Below are 26,214 nucleotides of genomic sequence, written 5' to 3' on the forward strand. Positions count from 1 at the left end.
TGGCATTATTGAGTTCTAAGTGTCTATGAGACAGACAAGTTATGCCCTCAGGAACTGGAGCCAAAGAGAGTATCTGTGTTGGAAATAGGGTCTTAAGTATATTGAAACTATGGGGAGGCAATCAGTCTAGCAGACTAAAAAGGTAAGCTCAGAGAAATAGGAGTCAAAAAACTTAGGCAATATCAGAGTCCAAAGAACTGGCTGACAGCCATGTCAAGAGTTCAGATGAGCCGGTGTGGTGGCACACACTTATAATCCCCGCGCTTGGGAGGCTGAGACAGGAGGATCACACAGGTTCAAAGCCAGCTTCAGCTACTTAGTGAGGCTTTCAGCAACTTAGTGAGACCCTGTTTCCAAGTAAAGTATATAAAAAATAGGTCTGGGAGTATAGCCCAGAGGTAGAAAAGCCCCTGGGTTCCACCTTCAGTACCACCAAAAAAAAAAAAAAAAAAAAAAAAAAAAAGAGTTCATATAGAGGGTGTTAAGAGAATCAAATCAAGACCCAAAGGAAAGTTGGGTCTGGTGATGTAAGCCTATAATCCCAGCTCCCGGGAGGCTAAGGGAGGAGGAATATAAGTCCAAGGCCCTGTCTCAAAATAAAAAGGGGCTGGGTATGTAGGTCAATGGTGGAGCTACATACATGCATGAGGCCCTTGGGTTCCATCCCCAGTACTGCCCAAAAACAGAAACAAACAAAAAAAAGGAATGTACCAATCTATAGTACAGAATTAGATCACTCTTACATCTTGTTCTGCAAACTCTATCAGTACTCTGTCAATATAGTTGCCTGAATGGTATCTTAGCATGTCTGATTAAGCACAGCCTTCATTGTTCCTGAATAAGATTAGATTCAGGCCAGTTCCCCACAAGATAAACAGTGAAGCACGAGTTGGGCCAGTCAGGTGCGATTAAGAGGTTCACTGACTCAATCACAACCCTTCCAGTCTATTTCCTACCCAGAAGAAAGGGTCATATTGGTTTTTTAAAAACTGCCTCTTCACATTGAAAGTAAATACAGTCCCAAACTGCACCTCGCTGGCCTAATCTCCAGTCCCCCCCCACTTGTTCAGCTCTGGAAATGAGTATCACTTGGTTTTCTTTGTCTCTAGTTTTTGACCAGTTGGATGTTGTTTCCTACGAGGAAGTTGTTCGGCTCCCTGCGTTCAAGAGGAAGACCTTAGTGCTGATCGGTACCTGCTCATTGCCCCATTCTGCTTTGCTAGTTCAAAAGCACATTATCTGTCCTTATTTTCCTGTCTACATTATATATCCACCTCCCCCCAAAAAAGGCAGTGAGGAAGAAATGGAGTTAAGTCTCTTGGGTTCTTTCTCCATATAGGACAGGTAGAACTTCCAGAAGACTACATTTGCCTTCTCCTAAATCTTCTAAAATTTTTTACTATTGAGCAACTAATTATTTTAGGTTGGGTTTGGTCCTAAAGTCTGACAATAGGGATATATCAGGGATATGCTTTTTTGTTTAAGTGCCTGTTATAGTGCTTTCACAGCATTGTGGAGGTCCTGAAAAGTACTCTGAGCTGTGTACTCATCCATTTAAGCTTTGGAAGTTCCCTTCCCCCAAAGGACCCCGACCCAAAACAAAATGAGTCCTTGTTCCACAGCTAGTGATGGGGTCCTTGGTGCTGGTGAGTGGCTTACCTTCCTGTTCTTACAATTGAAACATTATTTGGTTAGAGGATCATCTGTATTAGGATTTTGATAAAAGTTCAAATAAAAATAATTGACTTAATTTCCCTTTCATAATTTCAGAGAGCTCAGAGAAGTGAATATACTTACAAAATAAATGGAAAACCCCGCATTTAGCTGATTCCTCTGTGGAAATGACAGTTATGTTTTAAGTCCTGATCTTTAGCCCTTAGAAAGAGCCTCCTCCTCCCCTCAAAGTAAGGTTAAAAAGGATCTGAAGCCATTGGGTGGTCCCAGGTGTCTTCTGACAGCTCAAAGGCCTGGGAGTCCAGCTCAAAGGCCTGGGAGTCCAGCCCAATGCAGCACCAACTCATTTTCACCTGTTGGCAGTTTTAACTACTAAAACATGAAAATCCATGCCCTGCCCCCATCTCTGTCTTTGAGGGAAAGTGGTGAAAGCTTTTCTTCTCTCCCCATACAGGAGCCAGTGGAGTGGGCCGCAGCCATATTAAGAATGCCCTGCTTAGCCAGAATCCAGAGAAGTTTGTGTATCCTCCCCCATGTAAGTAGCTCTTGGGTGCCTTGGAGGGGAAGTGAGAGCCTGAAGGACAGGATATCTGCCTTCCTTGTTACTGAATTTAGCATTGCTCTAGGATACCATGTGGCATTTTGGGTGGCTTATTTAATTATGTTCAATTATAAAAACTAAATATTTGAAAAGTTTGTACCTACAATTACTCCAACAAAGCAATTTTGTATTGTTCTCTTCTACATAACAAAAACTGAAGTCGATGTTGTTTATTCTTTTAAAAATTAAGCAAAAATTAAATTTTTTACTAATACTTTCTCATGGTTCTTTACTAATTCACTTTGAGAATTATGTTATAGTCCATTCATGTACTATAATTTCAATATTGGGTGTTCTGTAATTTCCTTAGCCATCTCACTATTGTATGACATTTAGGCTGCCTCTAATTCTCATGGAATGTCTTCTAAATCAAAGCAGTGTTTAGGAAAGACCTGAACAATCATGGTAGCTGTCTCAGATCTGGAGAGTAATGAGACTGATGGTTAGGTGCATAATTAGGTAACTTTTCCGTTACCAGAAGTGAATCATCATAGTACAGTTGTATACGTTCCCAGAAAGAAGTCCTGCCAAACAAAATAGGAAAGCAGGTTGGGAATCCAATGTTAGTTATTTTCATTCTTTGATGTTTTGCCTTTTCACACCTCCAAATCATTGAGGGTTGTCCATGGGGACATACTGAGACATTCCAGTGGCACATTAGGAGCAGAAAGCAGATGGTCCTAGGTCAAGGATCAAGTGGGGGAAGTCTGCAACTAGAAATATCCAGTATGAAAATATGTACTGTGTATTTGGTATTGACATGTGCAGAAGAAACATCATTATGTTTTATTCTTATTTGGCTCTATCTTCCTTTTTGGCAGAAATATAAGTTAAATAAGCATTCAATAAATATAATGAGGGAAAAATAAAAAAATAACCAGTATGTACATTTGACTGAGAAGGGAGTTAGAAAAAGGGGATGATACATGAAGATAATGTCAAGTCAAAGAACAGTTGTTTTATAAATGGAAAGATAGATTCAAGTGCAGTTAAAGGTTGAGGGAGGAGCCAGTTGAGAGAGACATGGGTATGCTACCAAAGGTAAGGGAGATACAGTGGAAGACAGAAAGGGGAGTGCTTAAGAGGTTGTTTCTTTTTTTTTTTTTTTTTTGCGGGTCTGGGGATGGAACCCAGGGGCATTCGACCTCCAAGCTACACCCCCTGCCCTATTTCTTAATTCTTTGTGTGTGTGTGGTACTGGGGGTAGAACCCAGGGGCTTTCTACCTCTGGTCTATACGCCCAGACCTATATTATACTTGATTCGGAAACAGGGTGTCACTAAGTTGCTGAGAGCCTAAGTAGCTGAGGCTGGCCTTGAAACTGTGTGATCCTCCTGTCTCAGCCTCCCAAGTGCAGGGATTACAAACGTGCACCACCACGCCCGGCTGAGAGGTTGTTTCAAGCTACAATATCTCTCTATATATCTTTTTCTTTTTTTTTTTTTCAGTACTAGAGATTGAACCCAGGGGCATTTTACAGCTCTAAGCTACATCTCTAGCCCTATTTGTTATTCTTGATTTTGAAAGAGGGTCTCACTACGTTGCAGAGGGCCTCTAAGTAGCTGAGGTTGTCCTTGAAACTCAATGTTCCTGTCTCAGCCTCCCAAATACTGGGATTACAAGCATGTCCCACCATGCCCGGCTATCTGGAGCATATTTCACTTTAATGTTAGATGGTTTGAGTAATAGGAAATGAGTCTCTTAGGAACATTTCAATTTTTAATAATGAGATTAAAGTATGAAACATCACAAAAAGGAAACAATATATTCCCATTGATGGGAATGATTTATTTTGTATACTTACATTGGTGCATTGTAATTATTCAACATTAATGTTAGGACTAAGAATTAGACTCAGATATGGTGTCAGATACTTGTAATCCCAGTACTTGGGAGGCGGAGACAGGAGGATTACAGGTTTGCAGTCAGCTTCAGCAACTTAGTGAGGTCTTCTACAACTTAGTGAGACCCTGTTTCAAAATTAAAAAGTAAAAAGGGTTGGGGGTGTATCTCAGAGGTAGAATACCCCTGTATTCCATCCCCAGTACAAGAAAGAGAGGGAGAGAGGAAGGAGAGAAACAAGTTTATGTAATACTACATTACATAAATATATTACTAAGATATCCTGACTATAGCCCGTAGATCTGATTTTAAAATATTTTCACCTGTCATACCCAGGTGTGGTGACACAGGCTTGTAATCCCCGTTCTTGGGAGGCTGAGACAGGAGGATCACACAGTTTCAAAGCCAGCCTCAGCTACTTAGTGAGGCTCTCAGCAACTTAGTGACACCCTGTTTCCAAATAAAGTAGAAAATAGGTCTGAGAGTATAGCCCAGAGGTAGAAAAGCTCCTGGGTTCCACCCAGCAGTACCACCACCAAAAAAAAAAAAAAAAAAAAAAAAGATTTTTCACCTGTCATTTCATTTCTGAAGCTTCAATATTCCTGGGTTTGGTAGTTTTAAGTTCATATATGCAAAATTATACAAATTTTCTACATTGGGCTTTGCCTCTTGAAAATTAAATATGAAGCCAAGCATGGTGGCATAAGCCTATAATCCCAGTGCTTGGGAGGCTGAGATAGGAGGATCACAGGTCTGAGGATAGCCTCTGCAAGTAGTGAGACTCTCAGCAACCTAGTGAGACCCTGTTTCAAAACAACAAAAAAGGGCCGGGCATGGTGGTGATGCTTGTAATCCCAGCATTTGGGAGGCGGAGACTTGAAGATCCTGGTTCACAGACAGCCTCAACTATTTAGCAGGCCCTTTGCAACTTAGTGAGATCCTGTTTCAAAAAATAAATACTATCTGGGCATGGTGGCGCATACTTGTAATCCCAGCATTTGGGAGGCTGAGACAGGAGGAGGATCTGGGTTTGTAGACACCCTCAGCTACTTAGGCTCTTCAAAACTCAGTGAGATCCTGTTTCAAAATAAAGAATAAAAAGTAGAGCTTGATGATGGGCGTGGTGGCACACGCTTGTAATCCCAGCATTTGGGAGGCTGAGACCGGAGGATCGCAGTTCGCGGACAGCCTCAGCTACTTAGTGAGGCCCTCTACAACTTAGACCTGGTTTCAAAATAAAGCAAGGGGTGTAGCCCGGAGGTTGAATGACCCTGGGTTCCATCCCCAGACCTGAAAAAAAAAAAAAAAAAAAAAAGTAGAGCTTGAGGCCAGGCGTGGTGGCACAGGCTTGTAATCCCCATGTGAGGCTGAGACAGGAGGATCGTGCAGGTTTGAAGCCAGCCTCTCTGGCTTCAGAGACCGTTTCCAAATAAAAATATAAAATAGGTTTGGGAGTATAGTCCGAAGGTAGAAAGCGTCTGGGTTCCACCCCCAGTACCACACACACACACACACACACACACACACACACACACACACAAAATAGGTCTGGGAGTGTAGCCCGGAGGTAGAAGGCCCCTGGGTTCCATCCCCAGTACCACAGTAAGTAAGTAAATAAATAAATAAATATATAAACAAACTAAAAAAATAGGTCTGGGAGTGTAGCCTGGAGGTAGAAGGCCCCTGGGTTCCATCCCCAGTACCACAATAAGTAAATAAATAAATATATAAACAAACTAAAAAAAATAGGGCTGGGGGTGTAGCTCGGAAGTACAGCGTCCCTGGGTTTCATCCCCAATACTGGGGGGGGGGAATCCAACATAAAAGGGCTGGGAATGTAGTTTGGGAGGTAGGATACCCCTGGGTTCAATCCTCAGTACTGTAGTCAATCTACCCTGAGTAGATGGGGTATTCCCTCATCTGCACTGCCTTCTAGTATCAGCCCTTCCAGAGCCCATGGTAGGAAGCCCTCTATTCCACTCTCTTGCCCAAAAGGTAGGTATGGTTTCCATACAGACACCATGGACCAAGACATTCAGAGCCTGTGAAAACACAGAGCTTATCAGGGATTTGGGTCCTTGTGCAGATACGACAAGGCCACCGAGGAAGAATGAGGAAGATGGGAAGGAGTACCACTTCATCTCAACAGAAGAAATGACGAGGAATATCTCTGCCAATGAATTCTTGGAATTTGGCAGCTACCAAGGCAACATGTTTGGCACCAAATTTGAAACAGTGCACGAGATTCATAAGCAGGACAAGATTGCCATCCTTGACATTGAACCCCAGGTGGGTAGACATGGAGTCATGAGTGATGGGTTGAGTCATGTAAGGGGTAGAGATGGGGATGATGAGAGGCAATTTCTAGGAATCCTCTGGGAGCTTGAATTGTTTTATATATAGTGGGACCAGCCTAAGACAGGAAGAGTATTAGTTATCATCGAAAATAGTATTGGGGCTGATAAAGCTCAATGCTGCTTTTAAGAAGGAATCCTTTTGACAACTATTTTCCTTTCCTTTTCTAGACCCTGAAGATTGTCCGGACAGCAGAACTTTCGCCTTTCATTGTGTTCATTGCACCTACTGAACAGGGCCCTCAGGTGGGGAGGAAGTGGGTATGGGGGTGTTTACTTGGTCTGGGTCATTGACCAGAGACTGGGGCTCAACTCCAACTGTGCTTCCACCAAGGACAGGAATGCAGAGGTCTAGGCCACCACTCAGGGAATGGGGATAAGTCAGACCCATTGTCTTGGAGACCTGTGAGTCCAGTAGAGACGACAGTGGAGCAAATCATACAATCTGGTGCGACACCAGCTTGGGTAGGGCAAGCAGAGGGAGATATGAAGAACTGAATGGTACTAAACCCACCCTGGGGTGCAGTGTGGCTGTGGAAAGGGAAAGGCCTGTGAGAATATGCTTCCTTTTGCCTATAGCATTTCATCAGGTTTTTCATTTTTTGCTGGTCTAATAGAGGGGGTAGTTAAGACTTTATCTTTTACTATGAGATTATCCTTTCGTATTCTTAAGCGTTTGTAGCCGGGCATAGCGACACTTTTTCTTGCCGCTATTTCTAGGCACTCTATTATAATTAGCCACTTATGGGACAAGCTACAAATATTTTCCCCCAGTATGGCCTATCTTTTGGCATTTTTTGCTATGTTGTCATTTTTACTTTTATATACTTACACAGCCGTTTGATTTGCATAAAAAAAGCCTAGGAGTGAGCCGGGCATGGTGGTGCACGCTTGTAAGCCCCACGCTTGGGAGGCTGAGACAAGAGGATCGCGCAGGTTTGAAACCAGCCTCAGCTACTTAGGCTCTCAGCAACTTAGTGAGACCCTGTTTCCAAATAAAATAGAAAGCCTCTGGGTTCCACCCCCCAGTACCAAAAAAAAAAAAAAAAGCCTAGGTTGCAAATCACCTTTATCTTACTATCACAGCTCTAGTGTTGCTGATACAGCACTTCTTTGTGCAAAAGGCATAAACTGGGAGATGCTGGAGAAATCTGCACCATGCAAACGCTCTTACAGAGGGCTTTTAAGTAATCAGGGTTAGTTTGAGATCCTCTAAGATTTAATTTGCTTTTTTTGAGTACTGGGGATTGAACCCAGGGGCATGCTACCTCCAAGCTACCACCCCCCCAGCCCGATTTTTAAAATTCTGAAATGGGGTCTTGTGAATTTGCATAGGCTAATTGTGAACCTGTGTTCCATCTCAGCCATCCAAGTACTGAGATTATAGGTGTGCACCACCATGCTCAGCCTGCAGTGCTCTTAAATTGTTTCCCAAGCACTAATGTCTTCAGAACATAAGCTTTTTTTGATGTGTGTATATGGTACTGGGGTTCCTGGAAACCCTTCTACCTCCGTGCTACACTCCCAGACCTATTTTATATTTGTATTTGGAAACAGAGTCTCTTAAGCCTGCGCGATCCTCCTGTCTCCGCCTCCCAAGCACGGGGATTACAAGCATGCACCACCATGCCCGAACATAAGCTTTTGAAGTACATGAGAGGGCTGGGGCATGTAGCTCAGTGGTAGAGTATTTACATAGGATGCCTGAGGGCCTTAGGTTCCATCCCAGAACCTCAAAAGAAAGAAGTAGGTGATAGGGGGAGCTAGGCAATGCTGATAGCAACCAATGCCTGTTTAAACCTGTTCCTGGACTTTCTGGGCTGGGTGTATTTTATCCACTGCTCATTTTTCTTTACAGACAGAAGCCTTCCAGCAGCTGCAGAAGGACTCTGAGGCCATCCGCAGCCAGTATGCACACTACTTTGACCTCTCCCTGGTCAATAATGACGTTGATGAAACCCTTATGAAATTGCAAGAAGCCTTTGACCAGGCCTGCAGTTCTCCACAGTGGGTGCCTGTCTCTTGGGTTTATTAAGCTTGCAGAATGGGGGGACCCACTGTATGCCCCTCCCCAGAGTTTGGAACTCTACTCCCTTGCTTTAACAAACAGGGCTGCTTCAACTAGTTCTGTCAGCTTCTGGCTCTCCGCAACTATCCTAAATAGGCTGATAGGACCCAGTCTTCTGGCTCAGGTTCTTGAAGGATTTGATTTCCTGATGGGGTCCTACTGACCTGGATTCCAAAAGGATCTCTGGAAATTGGGAGTAAGAAGTACTACCAAAATGCAACTGCAAAGCAAAGATGATGCACACAAAAGCAATGGATGTCTGTCTGAAGCCTGAGCCCCTTTACCTTCAACTATACTGGGCACCTTTTCATTTGTGTCTACTTTAGAGAAAGCATCTTCTGCAACTTTCTAGAATGCCAAAATGAAACAGCTGTGCAATATTTCTGCTCTAGGGGAACCCTCAAAAGCAATAAAAAAAAAACATTGCTGTTAAAATGCCAATGACTTTCTATTTCCATTTGCCCCACAAACCTCTAGAAACAGATCAGCCAGGCATGGTGGTGTATGCCTTGTAATTCTAGTACTTGGGAGGCAGAAAGAAGCATCACAGGTTCAAGGCCTACCTCAGCAATGTAAGCTTTTTCAAAATAAAAAGTGCTAGGGGGGAAACTTGGAGGTAGAACACCCTGGGTTCAACTAACACCAAACAAAACCAAAACCCTTCGATGCCCCCAGTGCAAGTCTCCAGGGTCTACATAAAGCACCTTAAGGTAATTATCTTAGTGGGAGCCTATCAGGAGCACACATCTAAGCCTCCTACTTAAAGTCTGAAAGGAAATCCCAGCCTGGGGTACAAAGGCCAGGATGAGCCAGTGCCAGGGTACACTGCATCCCTGGCTTGTCCCACAACTAAAGCTCAGGGTCTCTTTTCACCGCGTCCCAAACCTCTCCCACAAACTGCTTACATTTTCTTGGTTTTGGACACCCTAAGATTAGAGAAGGAACCCTAATCCTTCTCACTAACAGTCTATATCCCCAGTGTTTTCAGATTCCTGTCCCAAGCTTCCTTCTCCCCATCATTATGAGAACTAGCAGCCCCAGCAGCTTATACCCACAAGTCCAGATGCATCTGTAGGCACACATACTCTTTCCCACACCAGGCCCACTATTAAGAGAATGTTGAAGCCTGGTGTGGTGGCGCACGCTTGTAATCTCAGCGTTTGGGAAGCTGAGACTGGAGGGTCGTCGTTCCCAGACAGCCTCAGCTACTCAGTGTGAGACCTGGTTTCAAAAGAATAAAAAATAGGGCAGGGGGGTGTAGCTTGGAGGTCAAATGCCCCTGGGTTCCATCCTCAGACTCACAAAAAAAAAAAAAAAAAGAAAAAGAATGTTAGACTTGTGACAATCCCCCACCCACCCCGAGTATTTGATCCCACATGATAGGCCCCTAGGTGAATGTTTTAAGAATCAGTTAAGTGTAAATGTAGCCAAAAAATAAAGGGAAAGAAAACTTCACACGGGACATAAAAGTCCCCAGAATTTTAATCAAAATATTTTCTATTTTTTTGTTTTGCCAGTTTGCAATCACTAACAATTAGAAAACCCAACACAAATACTTAAAAAACTTCATGAGCAACTTTAATAAGTAAAAATTACAATATTCTCCTCCCAGCAATGAGCAAATTCATTCAAAAGCAAATGAGCGTTAAGCTAGATGGATCTGGGTAAACGCTACTGTGCACACATTTTGGAGAAATGCACAAAGGACAGGCCAGAAACCAGATGAACACCAGCAGGCCTGTAAGGCCCATACCCGACACCAGAATAGACCACTGTCCTCAAAGAACATTGGAGAGATTATTTCCCCAGTGAACAACTTGGTTCAGTGATACTCTCACTTACCAAGGATCTATGCCATTTCACTGAACTTTTTCATTTTTTAAACAGAGGAAGTAAAAAGAGCAGTCAGGAGAGGACTGTGGTGTTAAAAATGGCAATTAGCAAATAGCTACAGACAGTTACTGGGCAGTACTGGTCTGAAGGTGAGGCTTCCCAACTCAAGCAAGCAGAGAAAATGGCATAAAATCTGCCCCCTTTTATTACCCATATCCTTAAAACAGGACAAGATGGGATGACCAAACCAGGTAATATCACTGAGGTCATAAGTAGCAGCTAAAATGTGCCAGAAGTCTCCACCCTGTCTAGGACCTTTGTTCTATTCCCTCATCAGCAAAACTCTTTTTTTCTCAATAAGGCTTTCATTTCTCCTGCCAGCTGAACACAAGGCTGGAGGTGGCCTTCACTACTCAGATACAACTTCCACCACCTTTGCTTTCTTCTTTTTCTTCTTTTTTTTGGTAGTATCACTGTCCTAGAAAGAAAGAGAGAGCTCAAAGCATCCGAATATCAACTATAACAACTATGACTCTCAAAAAGAAATCTGGCAAATTCTACATAGTCTAGTAAGCCTTTTCAGGAGTTCTAAGCAAATTTTGGAATAAATAAAATTTGCATGTGCCATCCAGTTCTGTGAGCTTTTCAGCAATACCCCACTTGTCTATTTTCTTTTTTTTGTTGTTACTGGGGATGGAACCCAGGGGCATTCTACCTCTGAGCTATACCCCTAGCCCTATTTTATTATTTTATTTTGAAATAGGGTCTCAATAAGTTGCTGAGGCTGGTCGTGAACATGCGATCTTCCTGTCTCAGCCTTCCAAGTACTGGGATTACAAGCGTGCGCCAACCTGCACAGCCACTGGTCTTTTTTCAAATGATCAAGGTACACATCTTCCCCACCCAGAGTCAAAAGAATTCTAACCATGAACTGTCACTACCAAGTGCTGGGTGTCCATATTGGTGGACAAGGGTGAACAGGGAAGCACTAAGATCACCGACAATAGGCAAAGGTTAGCACTCCAGCCTTGGTCCACAACTGTGCCAAGAGCCCAAAGCCAGTAGTACCTGGCCAATTCTTTCCTCAGCTAAGGACCAGGCCAGCAGAAAGAGCTTATGTTTATACGCACCCCATCTCCAGTCTTGTCAACACTCTCTAGTGCAGCTTTGGCTTTTTTGTCCTTCTTATTCTTCTTCTTTTCCTTCTTGGCCAATTGAGGAGCTTCTGGAGGGGTCTCTTCACTTTCACTGTCACTCTCTCGCTTCCGCTGAAATGAAAAATATTGGGCAACAGCAGGTGAATATTCAGGAAATCAAATGTAGGAAGTCACCAAGAAAGATCCCAATCAGACCTAACCGGTTTTGTGTTTCCAAACCCAATGGGGCTTTAATTTAATAAGGATTCAAAGTCTCATCCTAAGTCCATGAAGCTGCTGGATATTAAGAGTGCATGGCAGGAGCATGGGCCTTGGGTCTAGAAGGCCCCTGAGAAGCTACTTCTCTCACAGAAGGTGGAACAAAGAACCTGAGAGTGCTCTCAAGTCCTCAAAGACAGCAGATGAAGTTGGAATTCACATTTGACTAAACAACTTATAGGTCACCCAGTAACCCAAGTTTCCTTACAAACATGCCATTCTGAGGTCTAATGCCAGTGTTCCCTCACCCTAGAAAACCAAGTAGCTGCCACATACTTTGACAGACCCTTTAAACACCAGGTTGGTGTTGGCTACAGATATTTGCTCGTCTATGCCAATTCTGTTCCCTGCTGAGTTCTCTATGGGCCTCTGATTTTAACACACCTATTCTACCACTGGACCCAGGATAGGGTCAGAATAACATATGCCACCCATTCTATCTTGGTGTTATTGCCATAGCTAAAGTGGGAACTAATGCCAGTCTGATTCCTGAGCCCACATTCCCCCTCAGCAGACACAACAGGGAACATGAATCAGGAGTCCATACAAGTACCCAAGGTATGAAACAGTAATTGTGTGTGCACCATGACTAAGATGAGGCTGAAAAGTCTATACTGAGCCAGGATGTATGGCCAGACTGCAGATGGTCACCAAGAGAAGCTAAACATCAGTGTCTCTTAGAATTATCTGCTGAAGCACATTCCAAACAGATCATGGCATGCTACTCACCTTTGAGACTTTTCCCACTTCAGCAACTACCTGTGAGGCTTTGCCCCCTTCAGCAACTAATGGTGGGGTTTTTACTCTTTCAGCAACCACATCTTTCTTGGCAGAATCACTTAAAGAGAAAAAGTAGTTAGTAATAGGTCAGATTTTCTCAAGAGCTTTCCACCACAGTTCTGTGATACTAGGCAAGCCTAACGCCACCATCAAAATACTGACACAGGGCCAGACATGGTGGCACATGCCTATAATCCCAGTACTTGGGAGGCTGACAGGGATCACAGGTTCAAGGCCAGCCTGGGCAATTTAGTAAGACATTATTTAAAAAAAAAAATTAAAAAAGCAGGGTGTGGTGGCGCAGGCTTGTAATCCCAGCATTGTGGAGGCCGAGACAGGAGAATCATGGTCGGTCAGCCTCAGCTACTTAGTGAGGCCCTGTGCAACTCTCAATGAGACCTTGTTTCAAAATAAATAAAAAAATAGGGCTAGGGGTGTAGCTTAGAGGTAGAATGCCCCAGTACCACAAGAAACTAACTAAATAAGAGTTGGGCACAGAGTGGCGCATGCCTGTCATCCCAGTACTTGGGAAGCTGAGACAGGAGGATTGCAGGTTCAAGGACAGCCTCAGCGATGTACCAAGACTCGATGTACCAAGACTCGACATCTTAGTGACACCCTGTTTCCAAAATAAAAAAGGGCTGGGGTGTATCTCAGAGGTAGAATGGCCTTGGCCTTGGGTTCAATCCCCAGTATCACCCATACAAAAATAAAAAGGGCTATGAGTAGATGAGTACAGCTCAGGGGTTGAATGTCTCTTCATTAAATCCCCAGTAATGTTGCAGATTCACTTCCTGGAATTTACTGCCCATTGTACAGGCCTGAGCCCTACATGGCCTATGCAGCCAAGGGCTCAGAGCCCAGCAAAACTGAGCTGCAGCATCTTGTCTTATGGTGGTTTGGCATTTATCATGCTTGCTGAAAACAAGCACCCTCCATATACAGTAGAGCTCTGTGACCTACTGTCTTCACCTGTCATCAATGTTTGAATGGCAAGTGTACAGTCTCTACCCAAGTTCTAAAACACCTTACCCTCACCTGTAGTCAACATACTCCTGCTTCCAGGTGGCAGGGGTGTTGTCTGTGGGTTTACCATGCTTGTCCAGAAGCCCCTGCTTGATCATTAGCTTTTTCTGACTTGCCTGGGGGAAAGTTTGGATTTCATCAATTAGAATGGTACTGATGCAGGAAGTAGGCATTTTTACTGCATGCTGTGGCTTAAACAGACCCCATCTGCATATAATGGCACAAAGGTATTCTCCCTTGTGTATTCTCAACGGAGCCTCATGCTCTTCTGCACAATTTCCCTGAACTCTTTTGTCTTCTTAGCACCCTCCACACTGGCTTGAATAAAGACTCTTGGCCAGGCATAGTGATATACACTTGTAATCTCAGTACTTGGGAGACAGAGAGGAGGATCACAGGTTTGAAGCCAGACTCAGCAACTTAGCAAGACCTTGCTTCCAAATAAAAAAGGCTTAGGGGTATAGCCCAGAGGTAGAAGGCCCCTAGATTCCAAGGGAAAAAACCCTCCTTGCCAAGATACCCTGAATCAGCTCAAATTCCTCCAAGTGCTTGGGCTCTCCAAGTGCTTGGGACCTCTCTGCACTCCTGAAGGCCATTAACCCGGCTGAAATTCACCATCCTCCTATGTAATTATTTAAGTAATGCTCAATCATTTTCCCCCTTAAGTTATGAATATGAGGTCCATGATGGGCCTCTGCTCACCAACAAACCAGAATACAACACAGTATAAGGCTATGGTAGTAGGAACACATCAAAAAACTGCATGAGTGAATATTCAACACATGAAAAAATAAGCCAGAAAGGCCTACCACCTAAGCCACTTACCTTTGGCCCTAAGCCCCACTTGCGAGGGTAAGTGTCTCTCTCCATGATTACTCTCTTGATCTTGGCTACGATACCATGGTCACAGGTAGAGATTACTGCTGTGGTCATTAGTGCAATAGCTGCAAGCATGCAAAGAGAAAAAAGAATGATTTGAAGAGAAAGAACCTGATGACCAAGATACCGCAATCCTACTCTTTAAAAACCTATTTAAAACTGAACTCTAACCACTGCCCTAATTGGAGTTTCCTTTCCTCAGAATGTGCATATGAAACAAACCTAATTATGAGAAGAGAGCATCTGGAATGATGGTAAATTTGTCAAGTTAACACCTGACCAAAGCAATTGAAGATATACATGGCAGGCCTGCAGATCAGAATACACACAGGAATGGCATACATAGCCCCAATGTGGCCAGAGAGCATCTCAAGTTTTAATGATCCCTGTTCTTCTATCTGTGGGGGTGGAAACTCATGGCTGCCTCACCTGCTGGTAGAGCTAAGATAAGGGATCCTATTGATGTACTCTATTTCTGCTACAACCTAGGACTATTACATAAATAGCTTTATTTATTAAGAGGGGCACAGAGTAATTAGAAGTTGCTAAGGAGCAATCCACTGGTGGCTAAACTTGCTCCCTATAAGGAGACACAAGGAGTGAACTAAAGGCTCTCCATTTGGATTTCCATAGACAAGTAAGCACTACCACTTTCACCAGAGAGGCAAGGACCTACTTATATGCACGGAGAAATCTCACCTGTACCTGACTGACCTGCCCCTTCACTTTCACCACCCATAGACCCCAGGAAACACCGTTATATCAACTCAAGGAACTAGGACATGGGAGCTAGCTCTCAGCAAACCTCACTTTGACAGCACAGACTGGAGCCCTAACTCCAGAACTGAGGCTGGTGATGTCCACCCTTACCCATGCAGATTGCTTCCCCCTTGGTGGTGATGACCACAATCTCTTGGTTGACCTCAATGCCGTCCTCATATCGGAGAACACCTGGAAGCATGATCTTGGCCCCATAACAGATTGCATTCACCTGCAGGGATCACAGTTGAGGGTCCAAGCCACTGCCCTTCATCCCACCCCTACACCAAACACAGAACAATAACAACCACCTACTGTGTACTAGGGACTGCTCTAAGAACTTTACAAATGTGACTCAAAACATTAAAGACAGGCTGGGTGTGGTGGCGCCCGCTTATAATCCCAGAATTCAAGAGGCTGAGACTGGAGGATCAAGGTTTGCAGACAGCCTCATGTACTCAGTGAGACAAAACAAAAATTGAAAAAACACATTAAGGACAACTTTAAGATAATAGACACGTCTTATATTCTCATGAAACTTCAGCTGCTAAAAAGTCTTTCGCTAAGTTACGCAATCAGATGTTTAGGCACTACTTTCTCCATAGGATTTACAGGTGCTGTCACTTTATTTCTTTTTTGGTACAGGGATTGGACTCAGGGGCATTCTACCTCTGAGCTAGACCCCCAGTACTATTTTATTTTGTATTTTAAAACAGGGTCTAAGTTTTACAGGGTCTTGCTAAATTGCTGAGGCGGGCCTCTCACCTGTAATCCTATCTAAACCTCCCAAGTACTGAATTACAGGCATGTACCACCACACCTGGCTGGGTGTTATCATTTTAAACAAACCAGCCTTCGCTTTCCTGAATTACTCCTCTTTTAATCTTCACCAAAAGAAAAAAATAGTACATTTACTAGAGATACAGGCAATAATAGGTTCCCAAAGTAGCTTGAGAACAAGATTAGTAGGCCTGTTCAATCACATAAAAATTTTGGCATAGGATTTATAGGCAAATGGGCACAAAGACACACAAAACAATCTTAATTTACAAAGGGCTACATTTCTCTGATTATGTTATAATTAGAAGTAAAAAGGCTATTTAAAATATTCTGGACTACTTGGAAAGGAAGAAACCTGCCTTTAAATCACCTTAGTATTTTAAGAAAAGCCTCAAACTAAAAATAATTACATATTTGCTTTGTTAAGAGGACTTTTTTTGGTGCTGGGGATATAACCCAAGGACATTCTACCTCTACCCATAGCCCTTTTTATTTTTATTTTAAAACTAAATTGCTAGCCGGGCATGGTGGTGCACACTTGAAATCCCAGCACTTGAGAAGCGGAGACAGGAGGATCATGGTTTGCAGCTACTTACTTCAGCTACTTAGTGAGGCCCACTGCAACTCAGTGAGACCCTGTTTAAAAATAAAGAATAATTTAAAAAAAGCAGGCTGGGAGCCGGGCATGGTGGTGAATGCTTGTAATCCCAGCATTTAGGAGGCCAAGTTCAGAGGATCACGGTTCACGGACAGCCTCAGCTAATTTTCTTTCAATTTTTGTGGTACTAGGAGTGGAACCCAGGGTCTTTCTACCTCTGGGCTATACTCCCAGACCTATTTTATATTTTATTTGGAAACAGGATCTAAGTTGCTGAGAGCCTCACTAAATAGCTGAGGCTGGCTTTGAACCTGTGCGATCCTCCTGTCTCAGCCTCCCAAGCGTGGGGAATTACAAGTGTGAGTCACCACGCCCGCCCAGCCTCAGCTATTTAGTGAGGTCCTCTGCAACTTAGTGAGACCCTATTTCAAAAAAAAAAAAAAAAAAATAGAGAAGAAGGGGGTGTAGTTCAGAGGTCAAATACCCCTGGGTTCCATCTCCAGACCCGCAAAAAAAAAAAAAAAAAAAAAAAAAAAAAAAAAAAAAAAAAAAAAGAAAAAAGAAAAGCAGGCTGGGGTGGGGGTGTAGCTCAGAGGTAGAATGCTCCTGGATTCCATCTCCAGTACTGAAAAATAAAAATAATAATAAAAAAAAACCCTAAATTGCTTAGGCTGGCCTTGAACCTGTGTTTTTCCCATCTCAGCCTTTAAAGTATTGGGATTACCAGCACCTCAGACTTCAAAGTACTGGGATTACAGGTATGTGCCATTACGCCTAGTTTAAGAAAACTAGTGTGTGTGTGTTACTAGGAATTAAACCCAGAGGCATTTTACCTCTGAGTTCCATCTCAAGCCCAATATTTTATTATTTTATTTTATTTTAATTAATTATTTTTTTTGGTGGTACCAGGGGTGGAACCCAGAGGCTTTCTACCTCCGGGCTATACTCCCAAACCTTTTTTATACTTTATTTGGAAACAGGGTCTCACTAAATTGCTGAAAGCCTCACTAAGTAGCTGAGGCTGGCTTCGAACCTGTGCGATCCTCCTGTCTCAGCATCCCAAGCGCGGGGATTACAAGCGTGTGCCACCACGCCCGGCTTTTATTCTTTATTTTAAAACAGGGTCTCACTAAGTGGCAGAGAGCCTCACAAGTAGCTGAGGCTGGCCATGAACCTGCGATCCTTCCAAGTACTGAGATTACAAGCATGTACCACCAAGCCCGGCTCATGACGACAATTTTTTTTTTTAATCAAGGCTATGTAGTTACCTACTATGAAAAGGGCACAAGTCAGTGAGGTTTAGATTTTGTCTTATACTGTAATTTATTTAAACAAATCTTTTTATTGAAATTCTTTTTTTTTTGGCCGGGCATGGTGGTGCACGCTTGTAATCCCCGCACAGGTAGAAGGGCTTCCAGGAACCCCAGTACTACCAAGAATTTCTTTTCTTTTTTTTTTTTTTTTTGGGTGGTACTGGGGGTAGAACTCAGAGGCTTTCTAACCTCCGGGCTATGCTCCCAGGCCAATTTTAAATTTTATTTGGAAACAGGGTCTCACTAAGTTGCTGAGAGCCTCATTAACTAGCTGAGGCTGGCTTCAGACCTGTGTGATCCTCCTGTCTCAGTCTCCCAAGAGCAGGGATTGTGAGCGTGCATCACCACGCCCGACCTTTTTATTGAAATTCTTACAGGACAAATACTGTTGTCATGGTTCTGAAAATAAACTTTCTCCATCCAAACAGCTTTTTGTAACCATTTACTATTAAGTCAATGTGTAATTGCCTTATTTTGAAGTAGAAGTGAGCCTAACAAACTCTTAAAGCAATATACTTCATCTTCACTTGAAATTTAAATCATAAATATTTGTCATTAACAAAGATAATCCAGCATGTAACTTACGCTGCTAGAAAAGATACCCTCAGGAAAATGTAAGTCCACAATACCCAAGTTTCAGTTTTTAAAATAAAGTTTTCAGAACAGTGTCTCATTTTTGGAGTCCCACCCTAATTAAACATGGATTCTTAATCCAGAACTTACCGCACTATCTTTCATAACCAGTCGTTTATGAGAGGTCAGCAGCTTTTCTAAAGGGTAAACCACTCGCCTTAGGTAACTCTCATCCTTGTGGTTATCATATAGCCACTGAGCATCAAGAACATCATGCATTGTCACCATGTGGTCCTGAAAAGTAGCCAGGTATGAAAATATTTGTTCTCATGCCTCCAATACCCATCAGACCCCAACCTTGTTAAAACTGAATATAACTTGAACCTGTCTGCTAGTTAAAACTCATTAAAAACCTTCAGTATATTTAGAATTGTTTCTTCTGGCTACCTTTAACTATTGCTGTATTAGATCTAAGCATGCATTTTTGTAGGCCAGGAGATAAATAAATAGAATAATACTTTCTATCTAATCATCTCCCCTAGCCCATTTCAATGTCCCAAAGTTTAATTAACAGAACAGGGTAGCTGCCCTGAACTGAACTCAACACTTTGGCAATGGCTTTTCATAGGATATGAAGCTAGTAGAGTGGCACTAAGGACTGGAAGATATTAAGAATCAGCTCTAAAACGGCTAGCCTCATACAGTGTGCCTACCTTTTCACTCATGACTCCAGAACGAACCCTCCGAAGTTCCTGCATCTGACCGCCAACTCCCAACAACAAACCCAGGTGCACACACAGCGTCCGAATGTAGGTGCCAGCCTCACAACTCACCCAAAAGATTCCTAAAACATAGACAAGCAAAAGAAAAGTAGCACCTATTTCCCAGAGTAAACACATAGCTGGTTGTGAAACTCCATCTCTGCCATCAATATTACAGATAATAGACACATGCCATGACTACACATGTGCTCCTATTTACTTGTGTTCAGTGGCAATTCAGTTCGTCACAGGTCTAATAACTTACCTAATCTTCTTTCGGGATCATATTCTATCATTTTGCTCTCGTAGATAGTCCTCACTCTGAGCTGCCTCTTTACTGCAGCAATAAGTGGGGGTCGCTGGAATAGGGCACCTGTCAGAGTTTCTAGGGCCTAAGAATAAGCACAATAAAAAACACTCTCATCATATGGACTATGAGATTAAAAGGCATATTTTGGAGGCTTTAGAACACAATTGAGACAAAAAAGATTTCCTTAAATTACTAAAGATTTAAACAGGGACACAAATGACAGATATCCCTGTCAATAGTCCCCCATCTGGGCTGGCAAGGGCAGCCTACTGAAAACAGAGAAAGGTAAGCCAGAAGAGCTGACCTATCTCCACATGTTTAGGGGCTAGAGAACCATGTCACCAAAGGTGCCCTCCCTATGTTTGCAGACTTACCCTAGAAAGCTGGGTCCCCCCTTCAATAGCATTGTGCAGCCGGACAATTCCCACATACTCTTTGCCTGAAAAATGACAAGAGTAGTCAGGTGTGGCCACTGAATTTTCTCTATTTTGTATATGCTCAATCACTGCCATTTTGTGCAGCAGAAAAAGCATGTAATTTGATGTTATGTCTCTATAAAATTTTATTGACACATTTCATGGTGCTGATGGGGAAAATAAATTAAGATACTTTCTCACTCGGAGTTCAATGTTCCACTGCTCAGTGGTAGATGGAGTAGCCAATGTAGAGCCTGACTGGAAAGCACCCTGCAAGGTAAGTAGGAGAAGCTTCTCAGATGAAAATGAGGGATGGGCCCTTCAGGCAGACAGAGCAGCAGCAAAGAGAGAAGAGGCTGGAGTGACAAGCTCAGAGCTGTGCAAAATTCTGTCCCAGTGCTAGAAATGGATTATTGACTTGATGTGCACATACCTAGCATCTGGAACTCCAAAAAGAGTAGACCCACCAAGATCTGGCAAAGAACAGAAGGTACACAGAAACCAATAGAATATCCCAAGAGCAAAAATGTGTAAGGGAAGCCAATGCAGAGTGCCTTCCAATCTCTAAGTAGCCAGCCCTTTACTCTCTTTCACATACCTGCACTCTGTTGTGATTTCACCAAACGAGTGGCGCGTTCTATGCACACGATTAAACAGCCAGTCACCTTGGGATCCAGGGTGCCACTGTGTCCTGTCTTCTCTACCCGAAGTATTCGTCTGATCCAGGCTACCACCTCATGGGAAGAGGGGTTAGAAGGCTTGTCAAGATTAATGAAACCTGTCCTAAAATGGACAAAGGGAAAAAAATTACATACTACCAGCCTGGCGTGGTGGCGCACACTTGTAATCCCAGCATTTGGGAGGCTGAAACAGGAGGATCATGGTTCATGGACAGCCTTAACTGCTTAGTGAGGCCCTTTCCAACTCAGTGAGACTGTTTCAAAATAAAAAAAAATAGGACTAGGTGTATAGCTCAGAGGTAGAGTGCTCCTGGGTTCCATCCCCAGTACTGTAAAAAATAATAATAATAATAATAAAATATAAAATAAAAAAATATAAAATATAAAATAAAAAATAATAATAATAATAAATCACATACTACCTACTCCTGTGCTCTAATCAAACAACAAATCTCAAGAGACTAAAAGAAAAAAAATTTCACCTCCACAACAGGTTATATAACCAGAGCAAAACTATGCTAAGATGCCGCTACCTCTGAATAACGGATATTAAAGAATCATTTTCAGAAGAACCTAAATTTCAACAGTGCTTGCTTCCTACACATTTACCTGATATAGTCCCCAATTTCCCTCTTCAGAGGATTCGAACCACAAGGAAGAGGCGTATAGTGTGTTGTCCTTACATTTAGCTTATCAAAATTCTAGAAAATATAACATAATAAAGTTAATAATATATCACTGAAGCATGTAAAACAAGCTAGTATCACAATCAAACATGATATAGCAACCCTTAAGTTCATATATCTGGACTTGTGTTCCCACATTTCCATTATTTGCTGTGACACTGTTAGCCTCCACAAGTAATGGTAAGAACAAGACAAATTTGAGCACTTCAAGGTTTAAGTCATTGTTCTAGATACCACAGAACACAGACTGAACTTCACTGTGCAGGATTATGAGTAAAATATGGAATAGCTTTGATTTTCAGAGACAAATAAATCAAACAGAGGATGACTGGAAATGCTTCTCAACAGGGCCAGCTTGTTTCTGTTCCAGAGGCCCCTCTCAGCTCTTCACACATCTGCTCCTTTTTGTCCCATCTGAGACTTGACTACCAGTCAGAAAGAACTGACCGATTGAAGTCTGTCTTTCATCATCTGTTTAGTTTCATCATCATACACACTACAAACAGTAATAATTTTTAAATGTCTTTCCTCCTTAGATTTTTAAGTTGATTCTCAATAGAGACCTTGACTACCCTGTTAGCATATTTCCAGGGCCAACAACAGAAAAGCAGATGCTGTCTAATGACAGTGATATCTGACCAAGCAGAAATTCAACTTTGTTAAATAATATAAGCAAATCTCATCTTCACCACTCCTACATTGTAGCTTGTTAAAACTATCAAGAGGCATCTCAGTAACTTTTTCTCCAATCCTTATAGTTGGTACACATCTTAATTCTGTGAAAATTATAAAAACAGTGCAATTCAATCCCATTACTCAACTATCCCTATTTAAATCCCAAAATAACAGCAAAAATTTCTAAAACATGCTGTATACCAGGAACTGTAACTACACGTTTCACAGAACACCTCTGTAATCTTCTGCACATTTTCCTAAGAAAGTATATTTTGAGGAAACAGTCTAGGAAAGGTTAAATGAATGTCTCAACATCACATGGAATCTGACCCACAAATGGGTCTGGCTTCAAAGTCCATATCTTAAGCACCAAAGCAAGCAGTCCTACTTCAAGTGTGGCCCATAAATTGGTGTAGATTTACAAGATGTTCTGAAATTGAATTGTTTAGTTTGATAGCTATTTAACATCATGAGGGCATTCATACTATATTCTACAATTTTGGGTGCACTGGAAATTTTAAAATAACCTGGTCCTTCTCAGATACCTTAAGGAACACTGCTTCAGAATGTATCATCTGTCATTTACTAAAGTCAAAGACCTAGCAATATGCATTCTTATTCAACTGTTTAAGAATCAGAAGTAATGTAAAAACCAGGCACATAGCACATACCTTTAGCAAGAGGGGCCACTGAGATGTGTCCAACTGAGCCACTTTGGATTCTGGTTTGATAAGAAACTCTTCAGCGTGTTGTATTTCCTTCAACAGGGCAGAAATATGACCTATTAAAACTTCCCGGATGATTCTGAACAATTTCATTACTATCATTTCAACAAAAAACAAAGCATTCCGTGCCTCTTCATGAGACCTCCAAGAGAGGAGAAACTAATCAGGAACTCATTAAGGGAAGGGAAGTGCCACTAAGATGGGTTCAAATATTTAAAAAAGAAAGAGAAACAGGGGGTCTGTGGGTGGGATAAAAAAGAAATCCAAGAGTTGGTATGGTCAACACCATTTAGTAAACTATGCATACTAGGGAACTTTGAGTTGGCCAGTGTTGTGTCATTTTGTTGCTTTGTTAGTTCTATGTCCACCCAATGCAAGACCATTTCTTGGGAACATTTAAAGCCATTCTTTAGTAATCTTTCCTTTTAGTTAAAGCCAAGTTAAAGCTTACTCACAGCTACATCTTCTTCTTGTAATGACTTCCGGTCCTTTTTCTTCTTATGCTTCTTTGGCAAAATAACTACTAAAAGAAACAAACACGAGATTTGGAGATTTTCCCCCAAAACAAAATAACAAAGTTGAAAATACTGATGGAAATCGGGGCAGGCAGGAAGAAAGTTTTAAGCCCGGCATTATTCGAATAAACTTAAGCGTGCAAGGCCCAACGCATGGGTCGCCTGGCCGGTAATGACGGAAGGCTGTTGCAAGGCTGTTGCACGTGTTGCCTTCCTTTCCAGTTCACCACGTGGCTGTGGCAGGGCTTAAACACCCAAAAGAAGCGCTCGCCCGCAGGCCGGCAAGTTGCAAAGACAAACACTGAACTGTTTACCAGGGGTCGTGGTCTCTACGACTCGAACCTATCCCTGACCCCACTCCACTGGGCCTTTTCCACACTTGACCCCAGCACCCTTGCCCCCTTCATTTCCCGGAGCTTAACGGTGACCAGGGCCGTAAGTGTACTCCTTCGCGGGAGGCCGGGCCCCTGGGGCGCCAAGTCACTGCGAGGGCTTTCCCTCTCGGGCGCTAGAATGGCCGTGGAGTCCGGGCCAAAAGAAAGTCCGGCCTAAGGCCCGGCGATTACGCGACCGACCCACCGGCGGGAAGAGGCGACGAGCGCGGGCCCCCGGGACCCCACCCTTGGCTCCTGGAGACCTCAAAGGACCGCCGGGTCTCAAGGCCCTAGCGTCCGCAGCCCATACCTTCCTCGTCCGCCATGTTGCACCGCACCGCGTGCGTACCGGCCAGGAAACCGCCGAGGAAATCTCCGCAGACTCCCGCCGCCCCAGTCCCGTCAGGCCCTGCCGACAGGAACCGCCCACCCTTGCCCCTCCCCGTGCGTGCCGCGCCGCAGGGCGGGAAGGGGCGGGGCCTCTTGGGGCGGGGCCCAAGGCGCGCGCGGGCAGTCCGCTCAATCCCATTGGCTGGCTCGGCCACTATGGTGGTGAAATTGCGCATGCGTTTGGGGACTCACCAGCCCCTGACGGTTCCGGCTTGGGGCGAGAGTGCGGCCAGGCACCTGGGCTGGAGGTTTGCGGAGTTTAGTGCTTGCCGTCATTTGCTCAAGCTTTGCTAGTTGACTCTGACTCCTGCAGTTGGACACTTTGGGTACTGCGCTTTCTCATACCAACCCTTTCAGGTTGATGACCAATCCATTCCATTGAAAAAGTAAGACTAGGAGGCACTGAGGATAAAAGCGCTTTGCTGCTTGGATTTTCCACGGAGTTAGGGTGGCGCTGACCAATTGTATTAGAGTACTAGCCACCTGTGGACTTTAACTTTTTCCAACAGCCTCAGGGAAAAAGAAATAAAAAGAGACAGGGAAATTAATTTTTTTTTCAGTACTGGGGATGGAACCCAGGGGCATTCGACCTCCAAGCTACACGCCCAGTCCTATTTTTATTCTTTATTTTGAAACAGGGTCTCACTGAGTTGCAAAGGGCTTCACTAAGTAGCTGAGGCTGTCAGCGAACCGCCATCCTCCCGTCTCAGCCTCCCTAATGATGGGATTACAAGCGTGCTCCACCACGCCTGGCGGAAATTGATTTTAAGAGGCTTATTTAGCTGGGCGTGGTGGCACTTGCTTGTAATCCCCGCGCTTGGGAGGCAGAGACAGGAGGATAACGCAGGTTCTAAACCAGCCTCGCTGGCTTAAGAGACCCTGTTTCCAAATAAAAATATAAAAATAGGTCTGGAAGTGTAGCCTAGAGGTGGAAGGGTTTCCAGGAACCCCAGTACCACAAAAAAAAAAAAAAAAAAACCAGAAGAAGGAGAGGAGGAAGAAGAAAGAAGCAGCAGCTTATTTAACTCTTCTTACCCGAGATACTGTCATTAAACCATGTGAGCAGCCAGGCTGGTGGTGCACGCTTGTAATCCCAGTTTGGGAGGCTGAGACAGGAAGATCGCGGTTCTCGGCCAGCCTCAGCTACTTAGTGAGGCCTTCTGCAACTTAGTGAGACCTTGTTTCAAAATAAAGAATAGCCAGGAGTGGTGGCACATGCTTGTAATCTCAGTACTTGGGAGGCTGAGAAAGGAGGATTGCTGTTCGAGGACAACTCAGCTACTTAGTGAGGCCCTTTGCAACTCAGTGAGACCCTGTTTAAAAGTAAAGAATAAAAAATAGGGCTGGGGGTATAGCTCGGAGGTAGAATACCCCTGGGTTCCATCCCCAGTACTGCAAAAAATAAAATATAAATAAAAAAAATAGAGCTGGGGGTGTAGCTTGGAGGTAGAATGTCCCTGGGTTCCATCCTCAGTACCGCAAAAATAAATAAATAAATAAATAAATAAATAAACCATGTGAGCAACATGCAACATTATGTGATTTTTTTTTTAACGCGAGCTCTTCCCAGTGTGTGTTTTACACCTAACTGCCTGCCTGGATTCAACTCAGTAGCTGGGCTTCATGTCTAGTGTTCAGTGGCCAAAGATCTCAAATTCACTCAGCCAAATTTGTACCATTGAAGCATTATAAAATAATGGGGAATCGATCTACTACTTATTGATTGGTTGATACTGAGGAATTTGATTATCTAAAAAAAAAGTCAATTCAAATAATTATTTTTGTTACCTTACACCAAAATCAATTTCAGGTAGAATAAAAATTAGGTGAGGAAGAACCAATTATCTATTTCCACAGTAAAATAAAACTGAAAAATAATCTATTCTTACAGAAGAGGAAGAAAAGGAAAGCAATAGCAGTTCTACTCTGTCCACAGCAACTCATGAGAAAACATAATGGCAAAAGATCCCATTTACAATTGCAATAAAGGATTAAATAGCTAAGGATCAATCATGTCTGCAGAAGCTAGGTTATGAACCCTAGATGGAGAATGAGAAGAGTCACATAATGTTGCATATTGCTCACATGGTGAAATGATAATAGGTAGTATTTTTTTCCCCTGCAGCTCCTAGAAATGTGAAAGTCCACAGGTGGTTTGCACTGTAATCCTATTGGTCAGCACTGCCC

The 26,214-nt window shown here is 43.1% G+C and overlaps 2 protein-coding genes across 4 annotated transcripts in view; one reads left to right on the forward strand and one right to left on the reverse strand.

Moving 5' to 3' along the window:
• Positions 1–8,506, forward strand: part of MPP1 (MAGUK p55 scaffold protein 1) — a gene marked incomplete at both ends in the record, with an annotated part of 31,561 nt that extends 23,055 nt beyond the window's left edge. For all 3 annotated transcript variants that reach the window (XM_080718658.1, XM_080718660.1, XM_080718659.1), the window contains 5 exons: positions 1,110–1,190; positions 2,129–2,209; positions 6,204–6,406; positions 6,643–6,717; positions 8,330–8,506. In XM_080718658.1, coding sequence (XP_080574784.1) covers positions 1,110–1,190; positions 2,129–2,209; positions 6,204–6,406; positions 6,643–6,717; positions 8,330–8,506 — 617 coding nt within the window. The remainder of the gene's footprint in view (positions 1–1,109; positions 1,191–2,128; positions 2,210–6,203; positions 6,407–6,642; positions 6,718–8,329) is intronic.
• Positions 8,507–10,781: 2,275 nt separating this feature from the next.
• On the reverse strand, positions 10,782–23,963 carry DKC1 (dyskerin pseudouridine synthase 1; the record flags this gene model as incomplete). Its single annotated transcript, XM_080719059.1, has 15 exons — positions 10,782–10,850; positions 11,503–11,640; positions 12,517–12,625; positions 13,606–13,709; positions 14,419–14,537; positions 15,343–15,463; positions 18,646–18,789; positions 19,209–19,339; positions 19,522–19,648; positions 19,941–20,005; positions 20,581–20,765; positions 21,272–21,363; positions 22,695–22,781; positions 23,204–23,271; positions 23,948–23,963. 15 exons carry the CDS (start codon positions 23,961–23,963, stop codon positions 10,782–10,784), a joined length of 1,575 nt encoding a protein of 524 aa, XP_080575185.1.
• Positions 23,964–26,214: the final 2,251 nt, after the last annotated feature.

Source organism: Muscardinus avellanarius, assembly GCF_963383645.1.
Source record: "Muscardinus avellanarius genome assembly, chromosome: X".
In the NCBI taxonomy this organism is placed as follows: domain Eukaryota; kingdom Metazoa; phylum Chordata; class Mammalia; order Rodentia; family Gliridae; genus Muscardinus; species Muscardinus avellanarius.